A 21,984-nucleotide genomic window follows, 5' to 3' on the forward strand; every position below is an offset into this window, starting at 1 on the left:
GAACAGGGATTACAAGCGCTGACATTTGCTGTGCTAGAAAGTCCAAGGGACAAATTTGTGCCAATTAAGGTCTCCCCTTGAACTAGGAGGAACAATTGATGTTGTGCTTGTAGCAGAGTGTGGTGACAGAGGGGCTTTCCAAAGGAAATCTTGGTGCATGTAGGCCAGAGGCCCCTGTGCTAAGGCTCCCTCCAGGCTGGCTCCAGCCCCTCAGGGTGCCCAGGAAGCAGGCTGCCCGCAGCCCAGTGCAGCCTCCTTAGCCCTGGAGCTAGCCAGGGAAGAGCCATGGATGAGGCTGAGCCCTGCTCCCATGTGGGATGCCATGGGACAGGGCCCACTGGGATTTGCCCCTCCAGCTCCCAAGTGTTTCCAGAGAAACTGCAAGGAGAGGGTGAGCTCTGTCAGTGGGACCCCCTGTGCACAGGGAGCCCACTCCTGGGCTGGCTGTGCCAGCTCCCTTCGGGACATCCAGCCCTGGGAACCTGGAGCGAGTGGAAAGCACAACTTTGCAAATGTGCCCGAGGCAAATGCAAAGAGAACTGGGGTGTGAAAAACAAAGATTGTTTATTTGTAGAAGAAAAGGAACAAGAATGAACTACACAACATATTTACATTGTAAGAATATTAGTAACAACAACAACAAACTATAGAACCTTTTTACCTAAGAACATATCTAACCAAACTATATGAAACGTATTTACAGAACACTACAGCAAACTCTAAAACTTCTATTGCGAACATAACATCTCTAAAACGTATATACAGAAGGTTGCATCTGTGTCCAGGATGTGCCTCAGTCCTGGAAGAAAAACAAGTAGCACGGTCAGTGCAGTCAGGCATGGAGGGGTGTTCCATGTGATGCCAGGCTGGGACACTGGCACAGTGGGACTCTGCTGCCAGAAGTGAGCCTGGCTGGGGCTGGGGGCTGTGGCCCAGGCACGGGAACAGGGCTTGTGTGGCCCAAAGCAAGCCCAGGCCAGGGATGGCCACCAGAATCCAGTGCATGGGCTAGCATGTCCCTTCCCAGCCCAGCCCCAGGCTGGCAGCAGGGGACCCACTCTGCCCGTGGGGAACACCTGCCTGTTCTGCTGCTGGCATCGGTCTTCATCCCAAGACCATGTCCTCCTCATCATCTTTTCCATCAATATCCATCTCCTCAATGTGCTCTTCCATTTCGATCTCCATCTCTTCCTCTCCGGTCTCCTCTCCATCCACTTCCATGTCTTCTTCTCTATCAGTCTTTGTATCCACCTCCATCTCTTCCTCCATCTCTGTCACATCCACATCCATCTTTTCCTCTCGAGTCTCCTCTCTGCCCACTTCCATGTCCTCCTCTCTATCAATCTGTATATCGACCTCCATCTCCTCCTCTCTGCTGTGACAGACTGCAGAGGTAGCAAAATCTCAGAGTGGGGTCCCTTTCCCACACTATCCCACACAGCTCCAGCCCACCCAGGCAGCTGCGGGGTGTCCACCTCCGTGGAATAGTACCATACCTTCTTTGGAGCAAATGCCGACATCGTGCAGGGAAGGAGAACCAAATGCACACAATGGCGAGCTTTGGGGACTGCTGGGGGTATCAGGGAGCAGGTGACAACAAGGTGACAGGGGTAGCCTTGGAACAGGGTGAAGAGCGTGCTGACACAACAAGCCAAGGGTTGTGTTGTGGCTGTTGCTGGATGCTGGAAGTTCTAGCTGGAGTGTGCACCGTGACATCACTGCCAGGAGTCCAGGCCCAGGCTGAAGTGGACAAGGGAGACCATAGAATGATGGAATCCCTGGGTGCTTGGGCTTGGAAGGGACCCTAAAGACCATCTTGTTCCAAGCGGAGCAATCTTCCCCCAGAATCTGTTGCTCAGAGCCCTGCTCCCAGCTGGCCTTGGATGTTGCCAAGGATGGAACATCCCCAGCCTCTGTGCACAGCCTGGGCCAGTGCCCCAGCAGCCTGAGTGGAAAAGAGCAGCTTCATTAGATCCAACTTCAATCTCACTCCTGCAGTTGAAAGCCTTCTCCTCTCTGTGCCCATCTTTCCTAGAGCTGCAGGGAGGCCTCCCCAGCCCCTTCTCTTTCCAGGCTGAGCATCCCCAGCCCCACATGGACAGCAGTCTGATGCGTGGGGGTCAAGGCTAAAGGGTAGCAAACGGCATCAGGAAGTGAGAGATGGAAGCTTTTGGAGATGGAAGGTTTGTCTCTAAATGTAGAAAATAAATAAAAGTGGAGGGGAAAATGGTGGGACTCTGGCTCTGTTCTAACTGGCGAAGATTTTCTTTTCTTCTTTTCTGTCATGCTAACCCAAGTTTTGTTGTTTGAAAGGAGGTTTGGCAAAATATCCATTGTCTTCTCCATTGGTGAAACACTGAAAAACATCTGGGCAAGCTGATGATGCAGAGCAAAACCTGCAAATATCTACTGCTGATCCTGATCCTGGGAATGCAGCTAAAGCCAGCCAAAAGCAATTTCTGGAAAGTCAAGCCTGGTTTACAACTTCTGGAGTTTGGCTGTGCCAACTTGTACTAGTTTGAAATCAAACCAGTGAGAGATCGCAAGTCAGAATTATAATTTAATAGGAAAATGATAAAAAGAATAAATGCAATAATATCAAAAACACTGACAGAGTCAGAATACAGCCTGGAACCCTGTTAGGGTGATGGTAGTCGTCCAGATGAGGTGGTCTTGTTGAAGCGTGATCCTCTGGAAGAAAGGGGGTCTGGTCTTCAGCTGAAAGTCCAGCAGTAGCTCCTGTCCTCTGGAAGTCCCGTAGGTAAGGGCTGCTGTGGTGTTCGAATTCTCAGCTTATATCCAGTATGGAATGCTTGGCTCCTCCCTCGGGGAGGAGCATCTCACAATGGGATGGTGAGTCATGAGATAAGGCCTTGATGAGCCATTAACAGAAAACAGTCCAGGAGGAAGTTATCTCTGAGTCATGCAGCAAGGCAGTGGTGGGCCCATTAACAGGGGACAATACAGGGGGAAGTTATCTATGAGTCATGGGGCAGGGCATTGATGGGCCCATTAACAGAAGGTAGCCCGGGGGGGGGGGGGGGGGAGGCAGGGAGCACTGCCTCACCTGGTTTCAACAGTACATGAGGATGGTGATAGAATATACTGCAACCCAGGACACAACTTCACCAGTCATTTATAAAAAAGCAAAAAACCTCAAACCAAAAGAGACAGAAACACAAACAAACAAACCCAAAGAAACCAACCAAACAAATCAATAAAAACCCAAATCAAACCCAAGGCAATGAGAAGTTAGTATTAGTTGTAAGAATATCACAGCAGGCAAATGGCTGCTTCCTACAGGATCACCATCCAAAGCCACCTAGAACAACTTCTCCAAAATATATGCAACAGGAGAAATAGAAAAAGTGATCCATGGCAGCTTTGGGGGCAGCTCTGCATTGTGGTGAAGGATGAGCATGCAGTGGTAGAGATGCAGCATGGCCCACCCTCCAGGCTGCTGTTTGCTCTGCTGAAAGACTCTTGCAGGACTGTGGCCCCTCTCCATGCAATGGAAATCATTGCCACAGCTCTCAGCTGAGGCACTGGCATTTCCAGAGCCAGATTCAGGCACAATCCTACTGCCTGCTGAGCATCTGGGAAAGATCCTGAGCATCTTCAGGCCTAGAAGCACAAAACAGCTCAGGCTCTTCCTGAACTGGGTTTTCAGGGCAGCTTTCCATATCTCTGCAAGATTTCTTCATCCCTCAACACGTCTGACTTTATGTCCAATGATGCATTTGGGTTTCTTCCTTCCTCCTGTGTGCCCGTGAGTAACCTTCCACGTGGATGGAGGAGATTGTGTACAGGACAATTGATTCCTGGATTGCCATTTGGCTTCACTGTCACTCAGTTGAACATGGTCCTTATCTAAGAAGGACTTCCAAGAAATGGGTAGGAGTTTTGGCTGTGAGAGGAGCAGAAAGCACATTTTCTACAGCAAATTGCCAGCTGATGCAGTTTCCCTGCTAAAATAGTGATTGCCATTCATCTTCCTGGGAAGAATGTGAAGACCCATTCAGAGATGCCAGGTTCAGCTGGCATTTGGCTTTGTGTACCTCATTTCACATGAGGTGATTTTTTTTATTTCAAGGAGATTTGAGTTATTTTTGTGGGATTTTGTGGGAATTTGAGGAGCTTTTGTGGGATGTTTCTGGAATTTGGTGGGGTTTTGTGAAGATTCAGGGAATTTTCTGGGATTTTTCTGGGATTTTGTGGGGTTTTAACAAAATTCAGTGTATTTTGTGGGATTTTTGTGCAATTTCACCAGATGTTACTGGAATTTTGTGAAATTTTGTTGTAGTAAAGTTGTTAGAATGTTGTTAAGTTAGTTTATGTATTTGACTACATATGACAGCTGGAACGGATGCACCTCTTCAGTCTCCTGTGCTGGGGCAGTTTTAGGGCCTTCTTCCTCCTCCTCCTCTTCAACCCAGGCCAACTTGGGCACTCTCGGGGGTCGCTGCTCCATGGCAGTGACTGGATGTCTGGCTACTTGCAGGAGAGTTGCCTGAGAAAAGCTCGGAGTCAGCGAGTCCTGCAGTCGTGCCTGGAAGGCACCTGCAAGACTGAAGTCCTGGCGAGACTACAGGACAGCAAGTCCTGCCATCGGCTCTTGAGGGCTCCTTCCACAAGCACAGGAGTCTCCTGGTCAAGGATTTGTTGTCTGCCTCAGGGGCAGTGACTGCAGGGATTGGAGATGCCTGGGACAAGCTCCAAGTCCCCAAGTCCTGTGGTGTGGTCCTGAGGTCAGCTGCAGGAATAAGGGCTCAGAAAGGCTCCAGGTCCGACACAAAGGAGTGCACTGTGCGGGGGCTCCTCACAGCACCGCTCTGGCGCGTCCTGACCCGTCGCGTGCACTGAGCACCGTGGCGTGGCCCTGTCACCACCAGCTCCTATGTCAGCACATGTCACAAAGGGCCCTTTGACATCTGCTCCCATTGCCACCATCCCACGGTGACTGTGCTGCAGCGTGTCACAAAGGGCCCTTGCACACCCTGCCCTCCGCCCTGGGGCCGCCCCCATCCCCCCCCAAGTGGCCCAGCTTGGAAGGAATCCCTTGCCCAAAATGTCTAAGACAGCCTGACGGGATCTTTAGGAACAACTTGTTATAAATGAAATGGTGCCAAATTTATCAATAAGAATTTCACTGAAAACTTTGTAAAATTTACTCATGGAAATGTCTTGGTTTTGGGAGACAGGTGTCTGCTAGGGAGGGCAGGAGCCTCCCCTGGAATGAAAAATGTAGACCCCCTCCCTCTGAATTATGATAATCCTGAAATCAAGGGGCTCTCAGGCAGAGATCTGGGGATAGGAATAACAGTTCTTTACTAGTATTTATAACAAGGCAAACAAATAACTACAGCGTTAGCAAGAAAACAGAGCCAGGGACCCCGTGACAGCTTTCTCGGCTGAGATGGGAAAGGATGGAGGAGAGGCTTTTCTTCACAAACCCCCTCGGGTTGGCAGTCAGTCCTGGTGCTCCTGCAGGGCTCTGAGGAACACTCAGCTGGAACAGCAGGGATGAGCTGAGATCCTGGGCCGGTGGCTGAGGTGGATCAGCAGCTCTGCGGCGGTGGCTGGCACTGCCACACGTCCCGGCAGGACAGGGGTTGCGAGGCCACCAACGAAAAAGGAAGAAGGAGAAGAAGCAGCAGCTCCATCTGGGTGATGGTGAAATTCCCTTCTCTGCACTGCAACAGCTCTGTGCCCCAAGTGTTCTTCTCCAAAGCTCAAGAAGCCGCCAAACTGTCCCCACCCTCCCCTGGGCCCTGCCCCCTTCCCACCCTGGGCCCAACTGAACTCTTTGTCTTTTTCACAAGCACCCACCAAGTACCCGCAGTTATGTTTTCTCTGAAACTAATGGGTAAAAATTCCACAGGCAAGCCAGAACTAAAAATAAAAAAACACCTAACTCCCAACAATGTTGTCTTGGTAACAGAGCTCAACAAATCTGCCAATTTGAGATTTTCATATATTTGGGAGTAGGAAAGACTAAGGGTAGGCTTTAGTATGTTATGTGTGATGCTCAGTCTGATAGTCTAATTTAATGATAATCAATTATTTAATCTAAAGACTGAATGTGCATCAAAGCACATAAGGATTCACAGTAAATTCTCAGGAGCAAATTCATGAGTTCTTTGAAATATTACACGAGTGATAGGAATAATCTCAGGATAATGAAGTTTTTGCTGGAGCGAAGTCAGAATAGGCTGCAGGTCCTTGCTGAGAACTCTGCTGTTCTGCCCGTGTCAAAGAGAATGAAAGGATGGACACGTTCCCAAGTGGCTGCTCTTGGCTCAGGAACAAGCTCTCTTGAAGGATGACGGGGTAAAATCCCAGTGTTTTGGTTCTAAATAAATAATTACCTATGTGTTTTCCACTGATACATTTATTTCTCAGGGACACTCTTGAAAGATGAAAGCTGGACACGTTGCTTTAGTAGTACATCTAGAGACCTCTCCTCCTTGCAATTTGCTCTCTTTTACCCTTTTTTTTGGGGGGGTGGGAAATTTTTGGGATTTGATTCCCAAATCCCTCAAATTGTTTTGGATCTTGTTTTGGATTTTTGATTCCAAAAAATCTCTGGGAAAATTCCCACACCCAAAACCCTCCATTTTTTAATTCCCAAATCAATCAAATATTTGGAGTTTTTGGGATTTAATTCCCAAATCAATCAAATATTTAGTGGTTTTTGGGGATTTGATTCCCAAATCACTCAAATATTTGGGATTTTCACCATTTGAACCCAAAATATCTTTGGGAAAATTCCCGTTCCCAAACCCCCTCCTTGCTCCCATCCCTTCCCTTTCCCCATTCCCGATTCCTGGCCCATCCCAAGGATTTACCAGAATTCCGGCCTCTCCTCCTGGCTCCCGGCACTTCAGATTCTTCCAGCACGGACCTGAAGCTCCCACGGAATTCCAAAGGATCAGCATCACTGGAACCATTCCCGACCCCATCCAGGGCGGAAAAACAGGAAGGAATTGGGGGAGAAATCCCGGGAAAAATCTCTGGTTAACGGTGGGAAATTCCGGGATTCCTTCAGGATCCACTTTGTTTTCCTGTGCCTCAGTTTCCCTGAGGAAAAATCCCTCCCATTTTCCGGGATTTGGGATCAATTTCCATGGAAAAATCCCATTTTTCCCAAATCTGGGAATGCTCAGGAAGGAATTTTCCCCATTTTTTCTTTCCTTTTATGGGATCCCTTTCCTGTGCCTCAGTTTCCCTCTGGAAAATCCCTCCAATTTACCGGGATTGAGGATTGATTTCCATGAAAAAATCCCATTTTTGCCAATTCTGGGAATGCTCAGGAGGGATTTTTTCCCTAAATTTGGGGTAGAAAAAGAGGTGGACCCAGGAAGCCCCTTCAATTCCCCGTGCCTCAGTTTCCCTATGGAAAACTGGGAATTTTGTAGGGAATTATGGGAAAATTATCCCAGCCCCATCCAGAACTTGGGAGGAAGGATTTTTCCCAAGGGAAACTGAGGCACAGGAAAGGGATCCCTAAAAATAAAAAAAAAAGGGAAAATTCCTTCATGAGCATTCCCAGATTTTTTGAAAATTGGGATTTTAATGGGAAAATGATCCTAATCCCAGAAAATGGAAGGGATTTTTCTGGAAGGAAACTGAGGCACAAGGAAATGAAGGGGCTCCCTGGATCCGCCTCTTTTCCCCCCCAAAAAATTGGGAAAAAAACTCCCTCTTGAGCATTCTCAGATTTGGGAAAAAAACCTCACCTGTGCCTCAGTTTCCCTCTGGAAAAATCCCTACTGTTTTCTGGGATTGAGGTCGTATTCCCATTAAAATCCCAATTTGGGAACATTCCCTCCTGACCACTCCCAGATTTGGGAAAAATGGGATTTTTCCATGGAAATCCATCCTGATCCTGGAAAATGGGAGGAATTTTCCAGAGGGAAACTGAGGCATGGGTGGGGTTTTTTTTTTTGTTTTTTCCCCCAGATCTGGGAATGGTTGGGAGGGAATTTTTCCCTTTCATTTTTCCTGTGCCTCAGTTTCCCTCTGGAAAAATTGAAGCTTTGAAGTTCAACAGCATTTCAGTGTGTAATGATATGGAGGGCACCAATTCATCACAATCAGTTCAGCTTGAACTTACTTTCAGTACTACAATAAAAATAAAGCTATGCTTATGTGGAGGTGTTGGTGTCTGACTAAAAGAGAATTTCTCCAGAGAAGTAAAGGTACAGAAATTACTAAACTGATGTATTGAATCATCTAGTAAGTTTGGAATACAACCTTTCATACAACTGTAAAACTAGATTATGATGAGTTTGCTGGGAGACAAACAGCACTCAATATGAATGATCAGTAAGTCACATTTATTGGCAACTCTAAAACTACTTATATATCATCAATTATTAGGCTCAAACATAGTACAAAAACAAGCTCATTATTGGATATTTCATTTAAGGTCAACTCCACCTAGTTCCACATTCTTGTGGTTGCTACCACCCTCCCTTATGGGAAATGAATTTGTCCATGGGGTAGAGCGTGATTTGGGTGAGGCTATCGCACGGGAAAGAAGGGAGACATGGGCTGCATTGGCACGGAATGTCGTGCAAGAGGGAGATCAGAAAACAGCAGACGCTACACTGGAAGTAGCATGTCCTGTAACCTTTACACCGCTTCAAGGAATGCAAGCTCAGATTACAGCTTTAGATCGGAAATGGTTAGCACAGTTGCGATCTACAGTCAGTCAGTTTGGGGTTACCGGTGAACCGGTTAGACAAATGATTGATTATTTATTGGTCACACAGATTTTGTTGCCTGCAGATTGTAGGAGTATTATGAAATTGATTCTTAATCAACATCAGCAGTTGTTGTTTAATGCGCACTGGCAAGCTTATTGCCAAGAAAGCGTAAATGTGCAAAGACAGGGAGGTGATCCACTGCATGGGCTAACTTCAGAGGAACTTACGGGCTTAGGAGCATATAGTCGGGTGGAAGCACAAGCTATTTTAGGGCCAGATAAGTTGAGAAAAGGAATGTGATTCAGCTTTCCCATAAGGGGGGAGGTATGCATTAGAAGGGGGTCTGTATTAGGTGATTTGGGAAGCCTGTACCTCTCAAATACCTCCATCAATGGGTAAAGAGAGCGGGAAATGCGGCCAGGAAATTAGGAAAAAGAAGAGTCTGCGTTCACTGAAAATTTGAGAGACCCCAGGGGAATGCCCCATGGCCTTTCCTTTTATTCAAATAAAGTAACAAGACTCCTGTGCCTTCTTTTTGGATATAAACCTCTGGTGTTTGTGGATTAATTTTCCTGACATAAGTGCCTCATGCGTCCCTGAGGGAAGGCGGATGCCCCGTGTGTTGCTGAGGTGTCATGAAGGTCTCTGAAAGGCATGCAGGTGCCCTGCATGCCACTCTGGGGCCATAAGGGTCACTGAGGGTGGCAGGTGCTCAGGATTCCACTGAGGTGACATGGAGGTCAATCTGCAGAGGTGTGTGTCTGTCGAGTCTCTCAGGGTATTTGGGAGTCACTGAGGGAACATGGGCGTCACTTTAGCGGAGGGGAGACGGGCATGCCACGTCTGGCTGAGCAGACATGCCGGTCCCTGAAGGGCCGCTGAGGGGACGTGGGCGCTCCCTGAGGGACACGGGAGGGGCGGGCGCGTCCCCACTGCGCAGCCGCCGCCGCCGCCGCCGCTCCGGGCCTCAGGGAGCGTTTCCCGCCCAGGCGGGGGCGGTCCCGCCCCGCCGGTCCCCTCAGCCACGGAGCGGGAACTCTTCAGCCCACGCAGACACAGATCTCTGCTTATTTCTTTATTTTACTGTAATAAAAGTGCTTTATCTCACCCTGCTGGCCGTTCTCCGTCTTATCCTCTTCCCTGTCCCACTGGGAAAGAGAGTGACAGAGGGACAGAGTGGGCACCTGGCACCCAGCCAGGGTCGACCCACTACAGTCATTTTGGCACCTGAATGTGTGACGATATAAAGTTGGTGAAATGGGCTATAGCAGGAACCTCGAGGGGCCGGGCTGGAACAGCAGAGGAGTGCAGGCCTGGAGTGGCAAACAGTTTAGCAATGAGCCCGAAGCTGTGGCAGGAGCAGCATGGGGCTGGGCAGACTCAGAGATGTGGAGCTAAAGGTGGAATAAAAATCCGGATCAGCAGCAGAAACAGCAGGGGCTGGGCAGGCCTGGAAGGAGAAAGAAGGTGGAGGGGGGGATTGTTTCGGGTGTCCCCTGGCTGTCACCTGTGTAATACCTTGGCAACAGCAGCAGCTGCTGGGCTCCCGCAAGCAGCCATGAGACGCTCCCTTTCAAAGGTGGTTAGGGTCCCAGTTTTCCCTGAGCACCCAAGCAGATGGTGAGGATCCCTCCCAGAGTGATCGGGTATTGAAAGGACCCAGTTACATGGCTACACTTGTGAGCAGAGGCTCACCCACAGTAAACAGACACAGTGATGGAAAAGTTGCGCAATAGCAGTGGTTCCTCGGGGCAGTCCAATGCCAAAACCTCAACCATTTGCCCTTTGAGCCGTGTCCCCCTGCCAAGAGACAGCCACAACCCCACCACCTGTCCCTCCTCCCCCAGGCATGACTCCCAAATGCTCCTTTTCCTTGGCTGACTCCTTAGTGTGGGATGTAAGAGGTCTCAGCCACGTCTTGTTTCTTCATGATCTGTATTTTGCCCCTGGACAACCTCTCCCTTCACAGATTCTTTCTTCCAGATGGGAAAAAATTCCCTAATGAATCCAAAGCAAAGGAAGTTCTTGTACTTTGCAGTATTGAGATAAAATTAAATGCTAAAAAATAGCTAAAATACAGAATCCAAAAAAATGTCTTGGCTTATAATGGCACAGCTCCTTATCAAATTCAGGGATCACTAACTTTCTAGCTAAATACGATCTAACTCATTTTCAACATGTAAACAAGACAGCCAGTCCTGTCCTGCTGGGTCCCAGCAGTGCCTCGCAGCTGTCCTGCATCCACGTCAGGATTCTGGCCAACACAGGGCTGTCCTGGAGGCAGCTAACTTGAAGTTTGTGCAGGTACCCAAAGGTCGAGCCCAGCGGTGTTCCCTCAGGATTTAGCAGTCCTCAGTGATCTCCCTTGAGGTTGCCCACTCCTTGTGGTACCAGTTGCTTTCCTGTACAATGTTCTACCTGCCCCAAGAGTAAAGAGGGAACTGGAGAAAGAGTTTGCCAGGCTGATCTCCATCTTTTCCCAGCAGGCCTGGTTAAGGGGAGACGTCCAAGCTGAGCTCAAATGTGAAAAAGTAACAGCCATGCACTGGGAGGGTCAGTGGGAAGGATGATCCAGGAACCATTGCCCTGGCAGCCTGAGCTTGCTACCATGGAAGGGTTTGGAGCAGATCCTCCTGAGTGCCATCCCATGGCATGTGCAGGGAACCAGGGGGTCTGCTGGAGGGTGGGAAAGCTCTGTGGAGGGATAGGAACAGCTGGGGGTCCTGGTAGGGTGTTGAGGAGTTCTGTGAGTGTGTTTTGGGGCTGTTTGTGTTGGTGAGCGTGTTGGGGAAGGAGTTGTCTGGAAGTGAGAGGTCTAGGCTGGAATTTGAGTCAGTTTGATGGCAGGATCCATGGTTTGGCACAGCTTTGGTTATGGAGGACATAAGGAATATCTGTGACTTTTCCTGTTAGTGGTCCTGGTTCTCATGCAAAAATTAAGAAGGGAGAGCTTTACTTTACTGGCTACTTAGATATCTGTACCAGGGGGAGAATTAGCCTTTTTACAATCTACTCAATTGGACTACTTTTGTAATACTGAGTGGATTTTCATTCCTTGAGAGCTTTAATCCTTCAGAGAATTAGGATATTATCATCCCTCCATAGAAAACCAAAGGTTTGCAAACCAAAGAATGGTAGTTTTTTTAGCCTCTCTGGAGTGTTATATTTTGTAAAGTGACTCTCAATGGATGACGTTAAGACAAAGGACTTGCTGCTTTGAGATGGGAAGCTAACTTGCAAATCTTTCACATTCTCCGGCCATTCCAATTAATTGGTGAAGTCTGCAACATTTTGGAAGTACTGGAATTGAGCAGTGGGGAAGTTCTCATGAATTGAGGATTCTTAAATGCCAGATCCTTCTGTGCCTTCCCCACAAAGAGGTTTTATAGCTGCAGGAAATGAGATCAATGTGAAAATAATTCCCACATGTAATTAATCTGACCAAGACTACACGTTGCCAGCAGTTGCTCCAGGGGCTCCTGCCAACAGCCCCTGCAGGAAGGAGCCCAGCCCCCAATGCACGTGGGCTTTGGCTGCCCTCTGGCACAGAAACTCCCCAGGGGCACAGGTCTCTGGGGCAGGAGAAGGGCACCAGCACTGCCAGGGCTCGGCTGGGATGGCAGGTCTGCCTCGGTGGGCACTCTGCCACACCTGCTGATTTCAGTGCTGCCAGGACCCTGTGCAGATTCTGTGCAAGGCCCTGTGCCCTTCCTGCTGTGGCTGCGTTGGCAGCCCTGGGGGCTCCTTCTGCTGCCCGGAGCCTGCAGAGCAGGACAGCATTTGCTGATGGCTTGAGCTGTTCCTAAAGATCCTGTTGGGCTGTCTTAGACACTTTGGGCAAGGGATTCCTTCCGAGCTGGGCCACTCTGGGGGGGATGGGGGCAGAACCAGGGCAGGTGACAGTGTGTGCAAGGGCCCTTTGTGACACATGGTCACCATGGGATGGAAAGGGACAGGGTGTCAAAGGGCCCTTTGTGACACGTGGTGAATTAGGAGGTGGCGGTGACAGGATGTTGTGGTTTTAAACCAATAACTAAGAAAATTACTTACTTCTTGCTGTGAGATATGGATTAGAACAAGAGCAAAACAGGTATAAAACTTAAAAGAAAAAAAAAGAAAGTTTATTGACAAACCACAATAATAAGAACACCAGAATAAACTTCCAGAAAAACCTTTCCATCCCCTATCTACCCACTATTCCCTTGTTCACATGACAACAGAGACAAAAACTTTGGAACTTTGATGGTTAAAACAGTCCCAATTCTTGCTACAGTCTTTTCACCAGTCTTTGTAGAGAAACAGAAGTTTCTTCCTGTTAATTTATGGAGTTTCTCACAAGAAAACTATTTTTGTTATAGTTTTCCATTGCCCTAATGTTAGCTGCCCAGAGCTGCTATTATTAGAGTTCACTCCTCCCATTTTCACATCACTCTGAAGTGTTTATGGGCCATGAGTCTAGAGATAGCATTTTTAAGGATAAGTTATTCAAAGGCAAAAAAAAAAAAAAGTCTTCTTCATCTGTTTCTGTGAGCTTCACCAGAAAACAGTTTTCTCATTGCCTCTCAAGGCTTCAAATCTCCCAGCACTTCACTATACCATAAATACTCTACTTTTTACTCAAATTTACACTTTGAACACTTTATTTCTCTCTAGATACTGTATCATGAATTAAAGGAGTTCTTTTCAGGACTTCATTGTCCATCTCCATAGTTTTAACAGAAAGATATTTCAGCTTAATTAAAGCATCTTCTTAATTCTCTACCTTTCCTGAAGCTTCTTTTCTATCCTGTCACTGGTAGTTTATAAAGTCTCTTTTCATGTTGATCACTCTCTCTCTCTCTCTCTCTCTCTCTCTCTGGATAAAAAAGATTAATCCACAAGTCTCATCTGGGTAATGAAAGAGTTAAAATCTTGCCCAGGCTTTTGTAGGTGGTTCGGTGATCTCTGCTGAACAGGAGCTGGAGCCATCTGCGATAGAAAGTTCTTCATAGCTACTCTGGAGAGTGTGGTCGCTGCTCCAGCCTGCTGCAGGTCCAGGGCCTCTCTCCTTCTTCACTTGGCAGTTTCTAGTGAATTTAGTTACAGCAAAACCTGCAGCCAAGCCAGAGATCTGGCCCGGCTCGGCCCGGCCCGGGCCCGAGGAAAACCTTCCCCAGGCCTGCCCCCATCTCCCGGCCGGGGGACGGGGCAGGCTCGACCCCATCCCCGCCTGGCCGCATGGCCTGGGCAGGGACGGGAGGCCTGGGGCTCCGCCACCCTTCACAGCCAGGAAACAAAGAGAACCCAGAGAGCTCTGCTTTTACACTTTAAGGCAGGGTTCACAAGTTGATCCCACTTTTCAATGGCCTAAACTGCTGTCAATTCCCAGCAATGACCGATAATCGGTCAGGAGAAAAGACTCCAGGCAGTTCCCAGCAACTCCAACTCCCTTAAAGGTAAAGTAACTCCATGACACAGGACCATGCCACAGTGCCCAGTTCACGCGACGGGACAGGACACGCCAGAGCGGTGCTGTGAGGAGCCCCCGCACAGCGCACTCGTTTGTGTCTGACCCGGAGCTTTTCCAAGGATTTACTCATACAGGTGACCTCGTGGCAAGACTGCAGGCCTTGGTGGCCCGTGGCTTTCCCGAGGTTTTCTTTTGCAGGTGCCCACCAGGCCAGACTGCGAGACTTGTAACCTGGAGCTTTTCTGAGACATCTCCCATCCTTCCGGCCTCTGTCCTCAAGGTGAGACTGTGGGACTTAGTGAGCACAATCATTTACAAGGAGTCTCCAGTCATTGTGGCAGGAGCCCTTGAGACCAAACTGCAGGACTTGCTGTCCTGTAGGCTTCCTGAGGCTCCTCTGTCACAGGTGCCTTTAAGGCACAAATGAATGACTTGTTGACTCAAGATTTCCCAAGGCATCTCTCTTTAAGGTGCCTTCGAGGCAAGATTGTGTCATGGCAGGCAGATTCCTCAGCCTCTTCAAAGTGTTCAGGGGGAAAAGAAAGAAAGAACCTGGAGCTGCCCCAGCACAACTGCCTGAAGAGCCGGAGCAGTTCCAGCCACTCCAGGATGGTGAGTGGCAGAGCTGGGCCACAGGGCTGATGGCTGCAGCCAGCTAGGCCCTGCCCCATCCCATCCCATCCCATCCCATCCCATCCCATCCCATCCCATCCCATCCCATCCCATCCCATCCGCTGTGGACATGCCCATGGACAGGACGGAAGAGGGGCTTGGGCTGACCCCAGCACTGGCTGTGCTCCATACCCTGAGCCATCCCAGGGCTGTCCCTGCCTGGGGAGTGCAGGGCTGAGCTGTGTTCTCTGGCCCCTCCCGCAGCCCCTCAGCTCTGGCTGATCTTTGCCAGATGCAGCCATGGCCCAGACACAAGAGCAGGACACCGCCCGTGGCCGCTTCCACAGAGCAGCGCAGGTACCTGCAGCCATCCCCACCTGGGCTGGGCCTGCTGTCACTGCTCAGCCCAGCACCGCACTTGGAGCATTCCATGGAACATGCCTCTCTTCCCTGTCCTTCCATCTCCTTGCAGAGGTTCCGGAAGTTTCTGCGCATTCGGCGTAGAAAGAACACCACCACAGCAGCAACTGAGGGCGCAGCTGAGCCTGACTCTGGGCTGGCTGAGCTCCAGGCAGAGCCTGATGTCAGCTCAGATTCAGCTGAGCTCTCAGAAGACTCTGATGCTGCAGTGAATGATGAGAGGGCAAACTCTGACATGGCAGTGAATGAGGACATGGCCATTCCAAACGATGACACTGAAGAGACTCAGGGCATTGCAGATGCTGACATCACACCCACTCCTGCTCTGAGTCAGGAACTCATAATGGACAATTTCAAGGACAACTGTGTTTCTTCTGAGCAGTTGGTACCCAGCCTGGGGCCAGAACTGGAGGCCTCCCTGGATCATGTTCCCTCTCAAGCCACATCCACAGGGCCCACTCAGCCTTTGAGGCCAGCAGAGTGTGATGGGATGGTAAGCACTTCTTGGGGAAAGCTGGGGAAGTTGCTGCCTTGGACAGCACTCCAAGGCTTCCCCATGCCTCCTCCAGGTGCCAACTATTGTAAGGAACATTCATCAGAGTCTCGTGTCCCATGTCACTGTGGATGTCAGGCAGCAAATTGACATTATTAGGCTGGCTGAAGAACACCCTGTTGATGTGGTGCTGACCCTCCTGCGCTGTGCCCCATCATGTGACAGGTAAGGGGCCCACGTGCCTTGAGAGCTCAGGGCTCACCAGCCTTTAGGGCCCATCGCCCTGCACAGCCTGTCCAATGGGCTCTGCCCAACAGGCAGAGAGGTCCAGGGGCCTCAGGCCCCTCTGTTTCCTGAGGTTGCTGCCAGTGCTCCTTCCCTGCCCCTCAGGGCACTGGGACTCTGTCACCTGGGACCCCACTGCTGCACAGGGCCTGGTGACTGAGACTCCTGACACAGAGCTCTGATTCCACAGAGCTGCTGCCATGATGTGGCAAACCATAGGCTCATCAGGACCAACAGTGGAGAAAGTGCTGCCAGCACTGCTCTGTGTGATGGAGAACTGGCCACTTTGCAGCATCTGCACCTCTGATGGAGATGACCAGGACATTTTCCCCCTGACTGTGAGTTTCAGGAGCTGGCCTTTGATCAACCATCGGTTGCTTCTCCAGCAGCTCTCCATCCTCTCCCTGCCTCAGGCACTGGGCTGAAACCTGGGCTAGTGGCAGGCTCAGGGGACACCAGGCCTGCTGCTCCCCCTGTGCCTCCCCTTGGGCCCTGCCCCATGGACACCTCGGCACTGAGCGCTGTCTTTGGGTGCTTCTTTTGCAGGCAACTGTGGTGCTCTGGGTGATTATCCAAGTGCCTGAGTGCCACGAGGCGATGATCCTTTATTCTGCCCGCCTGTTTGTGGCTCTGCTGTTCCATGTTGTCATCACCACCCAGCAGATGCCACCAGTGGAAGCTGACAGCATCTGGAGAGCATGCCGGGAGCAACACCGCCTTCCCAGCAACCCCAACAGGTGCCAGTCCTCCTGTCCTTCCCATGCCCTTGTGGCTGGCACCAGTGCAACCAGTGTGACCTGGGCTTTGCTCTGCACACAGGTTTGCAGTGTGGACCGTGAAGGCTCTGCTCTGCCGACTACGGTGTGACAACGAGTTGATGGCTATGGAGCGCAAGCATGGCTGGGACACACTGCTCTGTGCTGACACCCAGCACTATGCTGTGGGTCTGCTGGCCAGGTCAGACACCCTTCTCCCCACTGCCTCTGAAATTTGTGCCCTGTGCCATCCCTCATAGTCTCCGTGGTCCTGGCCAGAGGGCCTTGTCACTCAGCGATGGCCGAGCAGACTGGAAAAAGCTGAGAGAGGAGGGTGCTCAGAAGGAGCCACCTCCCAAAGTGCTTCCAGTCCTCCAGGGATGCTGGGGAAAGGCCGGACCTCTGTGAGTCATTCCTGGGAGAGGTTTGCCTTCCCCACCTCAGGGTCTTGGTGCTGTTTTCCCCCTGACAGGGAGATGCGCCATGTCTTGATCCCCTTCTGTTCCCACATTGCGCTCCAGCTGCTCAAGTCACTCAGAAGGGATGAGCCATGCTGTGATCTGTCCTTCCTGGCATTCCTTGTGGAGGTGAGCCTGATGGCCAGCACTACCTCGCTGAGCTGCCTGCCAGCCCTGTCCCCTTGCATAGCCACAGCTGCCTGGGACAATGCCTGCGCCCTGTGCTGCTGCCTGGGCCCAGCCCTGTGCACTTCCAGGCTCCTGCCGGCCGGCTCCCCTCTCACTGCCCTGTGCCTTTCAGGTCCTGGATTGCCTGGACTTGCGTGAATGTAGTGACAGTGTCCTGGAGATCATGTCAAGGCACCTGCAGAGCAAGTGCAGGCAGAGGCGTCGCCTGGCGCTCAGAGGCCTCGTGGTGCTCGGCAAGTATCCCTTGATGGTGAGAATGGGGCAGCAGCTGAAGCTGTGCTGGGGAAAGAAGTCCCTTGGTGTGGCTGGGCTTCAGGAGCTCAGGCAGCTGCTCCCAGCTCTCCTGCCTCACCTGCCTGAGTGCTTTGGGACAGGCCTTTGGCTTCTGGGCCCGGCAGCAGCAGGGTGGGGTTGCAGTGCCAGGGAAGTGTTGGTGGTGAAGCTGTTTGTCGCTTCCCAGCACAGCCTTGTGTTCCACACAGGCCATAAGAATGTGCAGCCTGTCTCAAAGCCTTCAGGAGCTGCTGGGTGACGCAGATGGAGATGTTGTTGGCATGGCCCTCTGTGTATTCATTAATATGCTCAACAATAAAGACATCCTGATGTCCAGTACCACTGCCCCAAAGCTGGCTGAGGCACTCCTGCTGCTCTTTGACCATGTAAGTGTCTGTACCCATCCATGGGCATTGACTGCTGTCCAGAAACTTTGTGTCTTACAGATTTTTGGGCCTTTGCCCAGGTAAGCCTGGAGTAATTGGCATTAAGGTCTTTTTCTCTTCTTTTCCTCCAGGACCACAGCCATGTGCAGCTGCTCTCCCTTGACCTCTTCTTCAAGGCAATGGATTTGGTAGTGGATGAGGGAAAAAAGCCCCTGAAGAAGGTTTTGAGCCAGAGCCTGATTCCACTCTTCTTCCACTGCCATGATGAGAACTGGCATGTGGCGAAGGTCAGGTTTTGTGTGATGCTGGTGCATCCCTGGGAGGGGCATCGGCTTCTTCATGCCCTAGAACCTCCCAAGCTGCAGCCTCCTCTGAGCCCTGTCACCCAGACAAGAGTCCTGTGCCCTTGGCTTCAGTGCCATCTCTGCATCTCCACTGCTCTCCAGGCCTCTCGGAAAACGCTGATTCGTGTGGCCGAGTTCCTAAAGAGGAGGAATCTCAAGCAGCTGATGAAGAAGGAGCAGCTGTTGAAGTTTCCCGAGTGTCTGGTACGGACGGCCTGGAGAAGCCCAAGCCACAGCCCCGGGTGCTCAGTGTGTGGGACTGGCAGCTGTGGCGCCTGTCCGGTGCTGCACCCAGGGGTGCCAGCCTGCGCCCCACACACCACTGCCTTCCCTGGACAGCACAGGTTCTTCTCCAGCCCCCTGTGGCCCGAAGTAGGGCTGCAGGGCAGGACAGCACCGCCACTCCTTGAGCAGCACCCAGCCCTCTGCCCCCTCCAGAGCCCGGCACTAGTGGCTGCTGGCCGGGCCTCAGGGCTGGGTGGGCACGGGAGGCCAGGACTGGCCGCAGGCAACGCCCAGCTGGGGGGCAGAGCCCACACCAACCCTTCCCTCCCGCCACTCTCTCCAGCTGGCAGAGGACAGGAGCCAAGCGGCCGATCACCTGCGCCAGGCCCTGCCATACCTGGATAGCCCACAGGAGACCCTGCAAGAGGCGGCCGTCATGTTCATTGGTGAGTCATGAGCCGTGAGGCAGTGACATCCAGGCCTGGTGGCCTGGAGCCCCGCCTGCCCTCGGGGCTGCTGCTGCCGGCCTCTGGCAGCCGTGCCCTTGAGTGTCAGGATGCGGCAAGGGCCCAGGCTGAGCCCTGCTGGGGCAGGAGGCTGTGTGGCCACAGGGCTGGCAGCACCACTGGCAGGGAGCTGTGCTGCTGGGGCCCTGACAGGCTCTGTGTTCCCAGAGATGGTCGCGGTGTTCATGCACAAGGTCGCAGAAGGAAGAGCTCCAGGTCCTCAGTGAGGGTGAGTGAGAGCAGCGGGTGGTCAGTGGGGGCTGGCAGGGGGCAGTTGCAATGCCTGGGCAGGGAGCTGCAATCCCCGGCCCAGCTGCGGTGTGCTTCATTCCTTGTGTGGATGAGGGCTGGTGTGGGCAGAGAAGAGAGAGATTTCAGGGACATGGGTGGGATCTGTGGCCAGCACCTTCTGGCTGATCCTGTTGTCCGGTCCTCTCTTGTGGCCATTGCAAGAGCCAGGTGGAATGTCCTTGGCAGGAATGTCTCCTAGGATCCCTGCGGATGCATGCCCTGACTGTGGCTCTCTTCTTCTCTGTTTCAGCCATTCAAGCCCTGAGAAAGACACCAGTCCATCCCACTGTAACCTGAATATTCCAGCTTGCCAGTGAACGAGTGTCCCAAGAACAGCACCAGGAGACACTGAAGAAGACACCACCTTCCAGTGCCGGTGGAGAACCAGGCACAGCTGACGACTGGCACAGCAGAGCCTGTGGGATGCTCATGGGGCTTCAGCCCTCTCCCTGCCTGTAGATTGTCCTGGCCTCTAGCCCTCAGACTGTGCCCATCCCCTTTTTTTCTACTCTTCCCTCTACTCTTCCTCCCTTTTGACAGCTCCTTACCTCCAGCCCTCATACCATGCCCATCCCCTTCTTTTCCTTTCCAGCTCTTCCCTTTGCTTCTCCTTCCATTAATAAACAGTTTGAGTTTTTCACTTTACCTGCCCCTGTGTGGAGCTGAAGTGCCACAAATCCAGAACGCTGTGACACCAAGGCCCCTCCTGCCATTCTCTTCTGCACCGTGTTTTGTGCAGAGACGCAGAAGAACGAGTGCAGATCAGGCTGGAAAGGTCCCTGTGCTGAAGGTCCAGTTCCACAGCATTGTGGAGTTAAAGGTCTCACTGAAGGCCAGTAGTGATACAAGGAGCCTGTGTGTGTCAGGGACCAAAGTTGTGTCTAAGGCCCTGCCATATTTGGTCCTCTTGTGCACATCAACAGGATAATGAAGAACAGACAATGAAGGAAATTTTATGGGTTAATTGCTGGGAATTTGACCCTTAAGAGGAACAATGGATTAATCAATTGATAGGAAGTTAACCTGTGAAAGAGGAACAGTAAGAACAAGGCTGTTATGGGCATGGTGACCTTACTTCATGTACTGGCCAAGGGTAAATTGACATCGTAAGTGGGAAAATTCCACTCCAGTGGAGAAGATAGGAGGCTTGGCTCTGCAGTGGAGAGGCAAGAAGGACAAAATGCACGCCTTTTTGATGCAGGGGATGCCCTGAAGGTGCACGGCCTGCCTGCCCCTCCCACTGGAGCACCATGCTCCATCTGCTGCTGCTGCTCAGTGGCTTTTCACCAATCCAGGAGTTGGTATGTATTATTTGCAACAGCAGCTAATAAAATAAGACTTGCTTTGCAATTTTGTGCATGGGCATCTTCCAGAACCCATGGCGTTATTGGCAATGAGGATGGGATGCCCAGAGCACAAAAACCGATGGTGTTTTGAGCATTTGTGAGTGAAAAATGGACACGTGTTTGAGTGTGGGTAAGAGAACAGGGACAGGGTTTGGGCAGCAGAGCATATGGTTGCACCCTGAGTGCGGGCGCACAGCTGCACCAAGAAAGCAGTGCTGTGGGTGTGTGTGCCAAGAGCAGTGAGGCACACAGCTGCCCCTGGACAGTCTGTTCCGTGGTCAGTGGGTCATGTGATTGCAATTTCATTGGACAGAGTTCTTGCCCTCACTTCTTTTGTGGTCCTTATGGTGTCCTTGTGTGAGTGCACTGGTAACAATGCTTTGTGAAAAAGAGCCTTGGGCAGTGGCTTTGTCAGTGGAGCGACCAGGCTGGATGCAGAAAGCTCCAGGCTGGAGCACATTATGGCATTAGCTAGAAACCTGGACAGGTATTGGGCCTGAAGCATGGGAGGCCAAGGACCTTGTGGGGGTGTTGAAATACTGCAGAGAATTTATACAAACTCCTCAGAGACACTCTGAAGAGTGGCTGACTCCTGCTGGTCAGATGGCTGGTTGCCTATTATTTGCATACAAAATTGCTGTTCCAGAGAATGCAGAGTTTGACAAACAGGTGAAGAGATGAAAAAATAGAGGAGCTACAAGCTGGTATGATGTTACAATGTCAAGCATTTGTAACCGCTGTAGAACAGGTGGAGCAACTCAGTTTGATATACTAATGATGCTGCTTGGCCACCTGTGGTCAAATGATGGACTACTTTAGGACAAGCATGCAATCTGCTTAAAGGAGAAGGAATGAAAACTAGTGTCCTGATGGGGTCTCTCGAGCTTTATATGGGCCAACCCTTAAACCCCAGGATAGGGAACATTATCCTAGAGGGATGCCCAAAGGGATGGAAAGCCTACGGTCATGAAACAGCATCCCTGCATCTGTGGGCTACCAGAACGTGGCAACAACTCTCATCTTGGGAAATGCCCTACTTTACGCCCCACTGGAGTTGCAGATTCTAGGCACCTTGATGCAGTCAGATAGGGAACGCCAATCGGAAGATCTCGCGTTGTATAGGAAGATAGGGCACCTCTTTCTCCAATGTTCTATTACCCATAATATTACAGTGCTTACGTCATCATATCTTGGGTATATAAATACCTGCGCACCGGAAATAAACGCTCTTCACCGTCCAC

The 21,984-nt window shown here is 51.1% G+C and overlaps 1 protein-coding gene and 1 long non-coding RNA gene across 4 annotated transcripts; one reads left to right on the forward strand and one right to left on the reverse strand.

The window, feature by feature from the left end:
* Window positions 1–545: 545 nt before the first annotated feature.
* LOC147645187 (uncharacterized) lies at window positions 546–2,568 on the reverse strand. The gene is made up of 3 exons (XR_015282434.1): window positions 1,497–2,568; window positions 1,081–1,385; window positions 546–799 (listed from the first exon to the last, which is right to left on the reverse strand). It is a non-coding gene; the product is annotated as an uncharacterized LOC147645187 (long non-coding RNA).
* A 10,117-nt stretch (window positions 2,569–12,685) lies between these two features.
* On the forward strand, window positions 12,686–20,042 carry LOC111922082 (maestro heat-like repeat-containing protein family member 7). Of its 3 annotated transcripts, none has more exons than XM_086874929.1 (16): window positions 12,686–14,440; window positions 14,616–14,772; window positions 15,065–15,129; window positions 15,245–15,685; window positions 15,762–15,910; window positions 16,161–16,308; window positions 16,517–16,707; window positions 16,790–16,927; window positions 17,198–17,312; window positions 17,485–17,622; window positions 17,855–18,031; window positions 18,163–18,318; window positions 18,478–18,579; window positions 18,944–19,046; window positions 19,275–19,335; window positions 19,648–20,042. In XM_086874929.1, the coding sequence occupies exons 2-15, from the start codon at window positions 14,655–14,657 to the stop codon at window positions 19,331–19,333; spliced, it is 2,100 nt and encodes a 699-aa protein (XP_086731055.1). In that variant the 5' UTR covers window positions 12,686–14,440; window positions 14,616–14,654; the 3' UTR covers window positions 19,334–19,335; window positions 19,648–20,042. The 3 variants fall into 3 exon arrangements, with proteins under 3 accessions (XP_086731055.1, XP_086731054.1, XP_086731053.1); XM_086874928.1 differs by having other exon boundaries at window positions 12,735–14,440; window positions 14,631–14,772; XM_086874927.1 differs by having other exon boundaries at window positions 12,735–14,440; window positions 14,631–14,772; window positions 18,163–18,579.
* The last annotated feature ends 1,942 nt before the right edge of the window (window positions 20,043–21,984 follow it).

The sequence above is a fragment of the Cyanistes caeruleus genome, unplaced genomic scaffold (genome assembly GCF_971803275.1).
Source record: "Cyanistes caeruleus unplaced genomic scaffold, bCyaCae1.hap1.1 HAP1_SUPER_29, whole genome shotgun sequence".
In the NCBI taxonomy this organism is placed as follows: domain Eukaryota; kingdom Metazoa; phylum Chordata; class Aves; order Passeriformes; family Paridae; genus Cyanistes; species Cyanistes caeruleus.

Coding starts and splice junctions, on each gene's coding strand:
- LOC111922082 (XM_086874927.1), top strand. CDS start 14,655: ATGGCAGGCAGATTCCTCAGCCTCTTCAAAGTGTTCAGGGGGAAAAGA. Junction 15,130..15,244: donor GCTTCCACAGAGCAGCGCAG/GTACCTGCAGCC, acceptor ATCTCCTTGCAG/AGGTTCCGGAAGTTTCTGCG. Junction 16,309..16,516: donor AGGACATTTTCCCCCTGACT/GTGAGTTTCAGG, acceptor CTTCTTTTGCAG/GCAACTGTGGTGCTCTGGGT.